Raw genomic sequence first — 11,235 nt, 5'->3', positions numbered from 1 at the left:
AGAAAAAGTGGTAACAGACACAAAAAAAACACATCATAGTAAAACCAATACCTTCTCAGCTTTGCATCGAAGCTAAAAAATATTGAAGTATTAAAAAATGAATTTAATTATTCATTGAATACTTATTGATAGATCACTGATTAGATAAAATCTCATCTTTTCTGTGGATATATAATCAAATTTTTATTTATTTGTTCAATATTAATAATCTATTTAAATCATTTTATGTTTGCGAAATTAAAACGCTATCTATTGATAAAAACTTAAACCAATTTTTTCTCTTTATTACAATGCATTGATAAGAGTTTTATCAATAATAATAAGAAAACGTGTTTTCAAAAAATGATTTTTCACTCGTGGTTTTTTGAATTTCAATAAATAACTAATTTCTCTTTTATTATCGTTTTACATGTTAGAAATATGGGTGAAGAATTCGATGATAAAAAAAAGGAACACCGGAAGCCTCATTCTGGTAAAAGATATTCATATTTAATTATTTTTCACAAATAGTTATTAAATTCTTAATTTTTCATATATTTAGGACGAAAAGCTGAAAAAAAAGATAATGTTAAGAAAAAATATGATCAAAATGTCGAGTCTGCTAAAAAACGAAACCCAAAAGCATTTGCTATCAATTCAGTGGTTAGTGCTCAAAGGAGATTTAGAAGGTTTGTTTAGTTGAAGATTTTTATTACTAACTCTTTACATTATTTAAAATATAGATAAATCACTGAATATTGTAAATAATTTATTTATACTGCCCTTTTTTATGGAAATGTATTTCAAATTTTTTTTTATTAATTTCATAAAATTGTCATTTATTTTTAAATTTTAAGAAAAAAAAATTGTTTACATTTTTTACTGAGATATTATTCATTAACACTTGTATATTATTATTCATGTTTAATCCTTCCAGACCCTCGTTACACTATTATATTATTATTACCCATCAAATTTTTTTTTCTAAATTGCAATTGTAAATTTATAGTAAGAACAGTGCTTTCAACATCAAAAGATGCTTAATGATTTAAGCAACAAAATTAAGTTAAATTTTTTCCAAAGTTTATTAGTTCAAATTTAAAAAAAGTTTTGAATAGAAAAATAAATTTCTCTGAAAATTGTTCTTTAGCCATTCTTAGAGTTACCCATCCCAAAAAGACTTATTTTGAGTCATTTTAACTAAAAATGAATAATTGTTTCTAAAAGGGTTAATTTCTTATCAATAGTTTTTAAAATTATATAATTGACTAAAGAAATTTATGAACTTATTGTTTAGGTATAAACTGTTCAGTGTAATTTAGAAAATCTAAAAAAACATGATTAATTTTTGGATTTTATTTTTGGTTTATGTTTAAATTTTTCAGAACTCAAGACTTAGATACTAAAAAACAACATATACCTTTAGTTGATCGGACTCCTTTGGAACCACCACCAATTGTAGTAGTTGTAGTTGGTCCTCCTAAAGTGGGCAAAACAACATTAATTAATTGTGTAATTAAAAATTTTACAAGACAACCTTTAACTGCCATTAGTGGTCCTGTTACCATTGTGTCTGGTAAAAGAAGACGAATCACAATAATTGAATGTAATAATGATATCAACAGTATGATAGATTTAGCTAAAGTAGCAGATCTTGTACTACTTATGATTGATGCTTCCTTTGGATTTGAAATGGAAATTTTTGAATTTCTAAATATATGCCAAGTATGTACTTATTAAAAACAAAAAAAAAAACAAAAAATAATTATAAATTTTTTTAGGTTCATGGAATGCCTAAAATAATGGGTGTTTTGTCTCATTTAGATATGCTTAAAAATAATAAAGCTTTGAAACGTACCAAAAAGTTATTAAAACATAGATTTTGGACTGAAGTGTATGCTGGAGCAAAGTTATTTTATTTATCTGGTATACATCGTGGGGAGTATTTACGCAATGAAGTAAAAAATTTAGGAAGATTTATATCTGTTATGAAATTTAGACCACTTACCTGGCAAACTTCCCATTCTTATGTTCTTGGTAAAATTGATTATTTTTGTAATTGTTCTTGTTTGTTCATACTTATGATATGTGATATAAAATTGTAATAGTTGATCGTATGGAGGATCTTACGCCACCTGAGGCTATTCGTCAAGATGAAAAATGTGATAGACGAGTTAGTTTATATGGTTTTGTACGAGGCATTCCATTGAATAAAAAAAGTAGTGTACATATTCCAGGTATAAGATAACTATGAATACTATTATTTTCTAATAATGCCAATTTTAACTTTTATTTACTTAATAAATATTTCTTAATACATTTTTTGAAATCATAAATACTATCTGTAAAAACATAAAACAACTGTGGTTTTAAATTGCTTATATTTTATTAATTATTATTATTATATTTGGAATTTTGAAAGTAATTTTTTTATTTTTAGGATGTGGAGATTCTGCAATATATGATATGTGCTTTTTACCTGATCCTTGTCCTATTCCTGATAAAACAAAAAAAAGAAGCCTAGTTGATAAAGAGCGTCTAGTTTATGCACCTTTTTCTGGAGTTGGTGGCATTGTTTATGATAAAGATGCTGTTTATGTTGAACTAGGTGGAAGCCATTCACACAGTAAAGTAATAATATGATTTTTAATTGTTTACTTTATGTATCACAAAATGTTATAATTTACAATATTAAATAATATACAATAAAGATAATGAATAATGCTGGAGAAGAAGCACCCGGTCGAGAACTAGTAAATAATATTGTCGAGACACAAGAAACATTAGACCAAAAAATGGCTCGAAGTGAAGTTCAATTATTTTCAAATACCAAACCTATAATTTCAACTGATTTTAGAGAAGAGTAAATTTACAATTATTTAATTAATTTTGATTTTATAAACTGGAAATCAAAGTGGGTTCAATTGTTTTATTCATATGTTTAAAATTTTTTAGAATATTTATGATCCCCGATTTCATAGGGTTTTATAATATTTTTTATTTTATTGCAGAGTTTAAAACAGCTTTAAAGACATTATTCAGTGTTCTATAATATTTTCAAGTTTTTTTTTGCAATTATAGTTACATGTTTTAATACGTGTTTAAATTTTTATCATATAATTTATTTGGTGACTTTCCTTATACTATATTAGAAATATAGTATAAGTATAGAATATAATATAGTATAGAAACTGAAAAATAATGCCAATTCATACAAATTTAGCTCTCTTTGCAATTATTTAAAATTTTATTTTTACAATTATAGGGTTATCTGTTTATTATATACTACTAAATTACTTCCAAAATAAATATAAAATTGATAAAATAATTGTAGTTTTTTTTTATTTTCATACAATTTTTTAATTTATTAGCTGATAATTACTTTTTAGCACCATTTCTTATAATATATAGAGGAGGCAATTTAATTTTTTTAAATAGCAACATATATTTAACTAGTTTATAAAACATAAAATTATCTAATTAAGAAAATGATTAGTCGACAACAACTTTTGAATTAGTACTTCAGATGCTATGACGATTTAAATATATAAACTAGGAGAGAGATGTAGGTATAAATTATATCATTATGTATAACTCAGTCATGCTCCTTCTCCTGCCCACGTATAAAAATGTTAATAAATGTTGAAGTACTAATTCAAAAGTATTATCAACCCGTTATTTTCTTAATTGCATTATTTTTTTCTTTTATGTAATCTATTTAAATATGTTTTTGGCGTTCAAAAATATGAACTTGACATAGCTATAAGTTTTAAAGGATGATTTCTCAATATTATAATTATTTTGCGAAAAATTAAGTGAGTTATGATAAACAAATCGTTCTGTATATTTTAATTTGAAATAAGGAATAATATTTTAATGGAGTACATTAATAATTTTTATTGTAGTGCTGATATGGTTGAAGACAATAACATGTCAGTTGAAAATGTTGAAGATCCCATTGATGGTCATATACGTCGAAAAGTGATCTTCCGTTCAGATGATATGAAATTCTCTGATCTTGATGATGATTCTTATTCTGAAGATTTAAATGATGATAATGTTATAACTGACAAAGAAGATGATAATGCTGATGAAAATAACAGTAGTTCTGATTCTGTATGGACTGATAGTGAAGAAGAAATTGGAAATAAAACTAATTTAGGAGATCAGTCCCGTTTTTATGGAAGATCATTTGGAAAAGAGAATGAAATTCATAAAAAAATTGCTGATGAGTTAGCCAAACTGGACAAGATAAACATGGAATCTAATTTTAAAAAATGGAGTAATGAAGATGAAGAAATATCTAATGATGAAGTAGAGTATGATGAAGATTCTGATGATTCAGATGATAGCCATGAGAATTTTGATGATGAAGAAAGTCAAGATGATGTTGATGTATATAGTGATAATGATATTGATGATTCTAATGAAAAAGAAAAAGGTGTTTTATGCAATGATATTAAAATAGACAAGTCAATAGAAGATATTAACAAAGACACAGCATTAAATTGGAAAAAAAATTTAGCTCAAAAAGCCACCAATGCTTATTATGAGCGACAGAATTCAATGGCTAATCTATGGAAATTAGTTTATGGTATTTTTTATTAATTCTTCTATTATTTATACTAAAATAGTTTGTTTTATTTTTATTTTTCACTACAAAATAGCAAATCATCTTAAAATTGAAAAATTATTTTAGCATATGTCAAGGGTAGAAAGATCTAGTAGGGGTGGCAGTATTTCAATTCCATGTACTGTTATTTGATATTAACTTCATAACCTATTTTATTCAATATGCCTAAAATTTTGGTATTCACAATAAATACTTTTTTTTCAGTAATTGTTCATTATCCATAGTTATTATTTCTATAATATTTACTATATTTGTATGTTTATCAATATCTACTGTAATTTGATATAATTTTATTATTATATTGTGTTCACATATTCTTAACTAATTAAAATTAACAAATACAGGGTGATCAGAATATGACATTGATTTTCTTGGAAACTATTGAAAAATTTAATTTTTGGAAAAAATTAAAAGAACTCTACAATGATATGAAATTAAATAATTTTTATCATTCCTTCAAGATTAAAAAATCTAAACTTTAATTTTCTTCAATAGGAACCCCTAAATTTAGTTTAATGATATGATAGAAAAAATATTTTAAACCATTTTGTTCTTATATTTCTGTATACAATGAACTGTTCTTCTATTATTGTTTTACAAACAAGAATTATAATTATAAAATTGGTTATGTGAAGTTATGAGTATTGTATGCTATAAAGCAAATTATAAATAATTTAATAAAATGAGTACAATCAACTAATAGAATTTAAAATATGAAAAATATCTGTTGCATATAATTTAAATTGCAATGTGAAATATTAAATAAACTGACTGTTGATATTCAATGTTTTTTTAATAAAAAAATTTGTTATTTTAAATTTGCTGTTATATCTTTTACTATATATTGAAGTTTGCTGTTTTGTTATTGATTCTTAAAGATAAACTGTAGAAGTTATTATTGAAAAATTGATAGTAATATAAGTAATGAATCTTAATATTTTAGAAGACGAGATTAAACAGAAAAAAAATGATATAAAAGAAGATGAAGATGAGTTAGGTGGCTTGTTTCGTTTATCTAATATCAAGAATATGAAAAAACAAAGTCAAAAAGAAGATATGGATAAAGAAGATACCTCTAAATTTATTATAGATCATTATCATGATTGGAATTTAGCAGAGGTATTCCAATTCTATACTATCATAATTACTTTATTAAAATCAAACAAATGGATTTAACAAATTTTACCCATTGTCTTTAGTAATTTCGTTTAATTAAAACTGTAATGCAAATATATAATTTACATATTTTTAATTATATTTTTAAAATTAACTGCAAATGAATTGGATCTAATTTTAATAAAAAATAATTATGGTAAATATTGTAAATTAATGATTATATTTTGTTGGATAGTTTTTAAAAGTCAAATTTGGAATTATACAGGATAAATTTTTTATCACAAACCATTAAATTACTCGTAGAAGAAAAATAATTTTTAATTTTATTTTTAGTTTTTAAAACATCACTGGAAATGATTGCTATAGCAGTCACGCTCTTGGCTGTAATTACAGATTCACTTTTATATCTCATTAATAATTTTTTGAGATAAAAAATGCGTCAGAGCTTTTTTCTTTATAAATATGATACAAAAACAATGAAAACAAAAAAAGTGTAACTGCTATAGCAGTTGTAGGCAACTCGTGCCTTTTTTCTACTAGTATATCCACATGACTGCTATAGCAGTGACTGTCCATTAACATGCTAATTAATGTTTATTGTCAATTGTACCTTTATTGACAGATATGCTTTCTGTTTTGCCAGTCGGTGTGTTTATATATGTTAATTCACAACATTGTGCCTTATAAACTACCATACTGTTGATAATGTCATTATTGACAATAAATTCTGTGTCTCTGTGAATAGAGATGTCGTAAGAACAAAATTGGTTACCTGCATTTGTAATTCCTCATATATTATTTATGTATTTTAACTCAAAAATTTGAAATTTTAAAGTGTTATATTATGCCATTCACTAATAAAAAGATAGTTCAATTATATTATTCCTTTTTGAAAAGCAAAGTTTATACCCTAATAAGACATAAGGGATAAATTTAATGTAAAAAGTATTACATAGTTAATTATTCAAGAATAATATGTAATTAACAATAATAACAATAATCAATAAAAAAAATTATTCTGTATAATATATTCATTTTACAGGTCATATGATTTACATATGTAGGTTATAGTGAGGCTGATGAATAGGCACATTACATGTACTCTTGGTTACATAGATGCAAAAGTGAAAAATAGTAATGCTATAATAGTTCATTTTACTAAGACATTGGGTTTTACAAATCAATATAATCATCAATTAAGTCAAACACAATAATTCTTTCCCTTTAAAACTTGTTGAACTTATATATTGTTGAATTAGTATTGGTAAACAGATGTTTTATTGAAATATATTTATAACCTATTATTTATAAATAGTTAATAAATAAATAATAATTAATAATAATACAGATAAAACTAGGTACGAAACCAGAAGAAATTTTTTGAGGGGGGTCTATAACTATTTACATTAAAATAAGAATTATAAAAAAAATAATTCGCTTTTTTTTTTTTTGAAAATAATTCTTATCTTTGGGATCCATTGTTTTTATAATCCACCTTGTATTGTTGCCTCACAGTGTTTTAAAATTCAAAATATGTGGTCAACAAAAATATTACATAAATTATATCAATATAAATGTCATTTTTGTACTAACTGATTTTTTCTAGGTTGCTAAATCCTAATTGATGTTACATAATTAATTAAAAATAATTTTTATTCTGCGAGTAGTTAAGTGAGCTATTATAAAAATGTCATTCTGTATATCTTTTTGTAATAAATTTTGTACAGATTTCACTATCTTTAAATGATTCTATTTATTAAAATTGTTTAGGTTTGTGATAGTATCAGAGATATGTTTGTTACCGGAAAATGGAAGCATAGTGAAGATGCTGCAGCTCTCCTAGAAGAGAATGATAATGATGAATTATATGGTGATTTTGAAGATTTAGAAACTGGAGAAATAGTGGTAAATGATGATTATAATAGTGACGACAGTAATATCCAAAAGCCTAACAAACCATTAACTGAAGAAGAGTTGAAAGAAAAAAAGAAAAAATTAAAACAGCAATTTGATGAAGATTATGATGATAAAGAGGGAGGACCAAACACTTATTATGAAGAGTTGAAAGAAGAAGCTTCAAGGCAAGCACAACTAAATAAAAGTCAATTTGAAGGAATGGATGATGAAATTCGTGTTCTATTAGAAGGTTTTAGAGCAGGGATGTATGTACGACTTGAGTTGGACTCAATGCCTTGTGAATTGGTTAGCAATTTCGATCCAACTTATCCTTTAATTGTTGGAGGATTACAGAGTGGTGAAGAAAATATAGGATACTTAAAAGTATGCTATTTTGTGTATTTAATATTTATTTATTGAACATTAAAAAAAAAAAAAAATGAATATTACTAAATTTTAATAATTTCTTTTTAGTTGCGAATAAAAAAACATAGATGGTATAATAAAATATTAAAAAACCGAGATCCTTTAATTATTTCAATGGGTTGGAGGAGATTCCAAACATTACCAATATATTCTAAACAAGAGGATAATATGAGATATAGGTATAATGAAACATGTTAATAATTAATGAATACATTTTATTTTTTCTATTCTGTTTTGCTTTATGTAGAATGTTAAAATATACACCTGAACATGTAATGTGCATGGCACATATTTGGGGACCTATAACTAAACCAGGAACAGGATTTCTAGCTGTTCAAGATGTAGCTTCAATACAAGTATGTTAAATTAAAATGTTTGTAAAACATTGAAAAACATACAACTAATATTGGTTGATGGTAGTCTGGTTTTAGAATAACAGCTACTGGAACAGTTGTCGACTCTGATCAATCTACCCAGGTTACTAAAAAGTTAAAATTGACTGGAACACCTTTAAAAATTTATAAACGTACTGCTTTTGTAAAAGATATGTTCAATTCTACCTTGGAAGTGACTAAATTTGAAGGGGCTCGTATAAAAACTGTGTCTGGTATTCGTGGACAAATAAAAAAAGCATGTCTTAAACCAGAAGGTTCATTTAGGGCAACTTTTGAAGATAAAATAAAAATAAGCGGTGAGTGTTATGAATGGGTTATTTAAAGATTTTATTTTAAATTGTCGATTTCTGCAGACATTATATTTTGTCGCACATGGTATAATGTTGAAGTACCAAAATTATATAATCCAGTTACTTCATTATTACTACCTCTGCATGATAAAAATTCATGGCGTGGAATGAAAACTACTGGACAATTAAAAAGAGAACAAGGCATCAAAGGACTTCCACAAGAAGATTCCATGTATACTGTATGTTTTATTTTGTAATTTTGAAATATTTAAATTTTTTCTATGTTTAATTTTTGTTTTCAGCCTATTCATAGAACTATGAAATACTTCAAGCCATTAAAAATTTCTAAGAATTTACAAGCTCAGCTACCTTATAAAGATAAGCCAAAGACATTAGTAACAGCAAAGAGAGATCTTAAAAAGCAGAGAGTGGCTGTTGTAAGAGATGGCCATGAGGAACAAGTTGCTTCTCTAATGAAAATGATACGTACTACGTACAAAGAGAAGAAACGTAAGGAAAGGAAAGATATGAGAATAAGAGTTAGACAGCACAAGAAAGATATTCAAACAGAAGTTAGAGCCAAATATAAAAGAGATCAACAGAAGAAAAAAGCTATTATGAGAAAACGAAGTAAAATGTCATCTAATAAATAGTTTTATTTGAAACTATTATACTAATTAATGATTTTACTTTAAATAAATTACTACATTTATGAAAATAATGTAGGTGCTATGTATAAGCTTTGTTTCTTGTTTTTTTATTAAGTTAAAAAATATTTTGTTTTGTTTTTGTAATTATTTTTATAAGTAATCCTAATAGAAGTAAAAAATCAAAATACTACAGGGATAAATATAGTGTATTTTTTTAAAAGTGACATTTTTCTGTCAAAATTATATTTATAGTTGCTTCAAAATTTCTTTAACCCTTCATTTAAGATTGTCACTGATTTTAACTAAAGGTTGGACATGTTATTTTGAATCTAATTACCAAAAATGTATATAAATGCTACTTAAGTTTTATATTTAATAAATGAAAAAAGTTATGTTAAAAATTCGTATGCCATTAACTATTAAAATAAAAACTCCAATATATTATTAATTTAAAATGAGTGTTCCTATTTGAAAAACAAAGTTGACACCTGTACAAGTCATTAGAAAGGAACATAAAAAATATAACATATCTAATAATTCAAGAATATGTAACTTAAAGAAAAAAAAAATTTGTATAAGTTATTTTTATTATCTTAGTAATTGAGTAGTCTATGATTAAAAAGTCACTATTTATTTAAGACGGTAAATCGATAAAATGGCAACTACAAATCAACCACGAGTTTGTTTTTATCAAAAAAAAAAACAATTCACATTGCCACCTGTTTTGTAAAACTACATTAGCATTAAATGTTTTACCAAACAAAAAATTAACGATTAAACTGAATTTTAATTTCCATACATTTGTTAATAATTAATTAATATTTATTTATAATATATTAATATACATAATGTATGTAACTTATACTAAATTTTTTAATGAACAATTAAAATTTTCGTGAAATAAAGCTCTAAAATTATTTATCAGTGAAATTTGATGATTTATCGGTCGAATTTTATAGTAGAACAATTATGGAATGGACTTTTCTTTTGTAATATCATAGTACACTTCAAGAGATTTAATTTGAAATAAGTTTCTTGTATACTCTATTAAAATTTTATTAGGAATAATGTTTTTAAAAAATTGTTATAACAGTTTTAAAGTGTCAAAACAACTTTATAAAAATGCCACTTTTTATGATAGCATAATTTTGAAATATTTTTTTTTTAATTTCTAAAATTAAGGTAATTTTTAAAATTTTTGGCATTGACTATTTCTATTAATCATTACAAGTGATTATTAAAAGTTTTAACTTTTAATTCTGTTCTATCAAAAATAGTCCATAATATGCTACTTTATCGAACGTAACGAGCGGTTATTTGCGCAGACTGTGAATATAAAATTTTTTATTCTTAAAAATGACGTAGAAACACACTAAATTGTTTGATTATAGTTAAAAAAAATTCGACTAATAAAATTAAATGTACTAATATGATAAAAATAAAAATGAGAAGTATTTTATTTATCTACATAGATTTATCTAAATGTGTATTCTTTTTGTCAGTTTTTTTATCTATTTATTAGCTTCGATGCGAAGCTGAGAAGGTATTAATTTTACTATGATGTGTTTTTTTTTATATTTTTTTTTTTGTGTCTGTGAACGCTCAATCTCAGCTCTCGCTGAACCAATTTTGATGAAAAATATGTCAAAAGATCACAAATTGTATCTAGTTGAAGACATTACCCTCAAAAATTGAAAAAAAATCCCTCGTTCCTCGTAAACGGGGGAAATCCCCCAAAAAATTACAAATTTAAAAATCGCTAATTTTCGATATTTTTTTCATTTTTTTTTACTTAAAATTGCCATAACTTTTTTAAAAATGACCGAATCAATATAATTTTTTTTTTTATA

General features: G+C 24.6%; 1 protein-coding gene across 1 annotated transcript; it reads left to right on the top strand.

Moving 5' to 3' along the window:
- The first annotated feature begins 325 nt into the window (after window positions 1–325).
- On the top strand, window positions 326–9,474 carry LOC126904016 (ribosome biogenesis protein BMS1 homolog). The gene is made up of 15 exons (XM_050682640.1): window positions 326–472; window positions 542–668; window positions 1,365–1,704; window positions 1,761–2,016; window positions 2,088–2,216; window positions 2,420–2,610; window positions 2,691–2,842; window positions 3,885–4,573; window positions 5,556–5,731; window positions 7,499–8,008; window positions 8,099–8,229; window positions 8,298–8,406; window positions 8,471–8,741; window positions 8,799–8,974; window positions 9,038–9,474. Exons 1-15 carry the CDS (start codon window positions 421–423, stop codon window positions 9,386–9,388), a joined length of 3,660 nt encoding a protein of 1,219 aa, XP_050538597.1. The 5' UTR covers window positions 326–420; the 3' UTR covers window positions 9,389–9,474.
- The last annotated feature ends 1,761 nt before the right edge of the window (window positions 9,475–11,235 follow it).

The sequence above is a fragment of the Daktulosphaira vitifoliae genome, unplaced genomic scaffold (genome assembly GCF_025091365.1).
Source record: "Daktulosphaira vitifoliae isolate Bord-2020 unplaced genomic scaffold, ASM2509136v1 Scaffold_4, whole genome shotgun sequence".
Lineage (NCBI taxonomy): Eukaryota > Metazoa > Arthropoda > Insecta > Hemiptera > Phylloxeridae > Daktulosphaira > Daktulosphaira vitifoliae.
The sequence above is the reverse complement of the archived record's forward strand: the minus strand, read 5'-3'. Positions and strand labels throughout refer to the sequence as shown.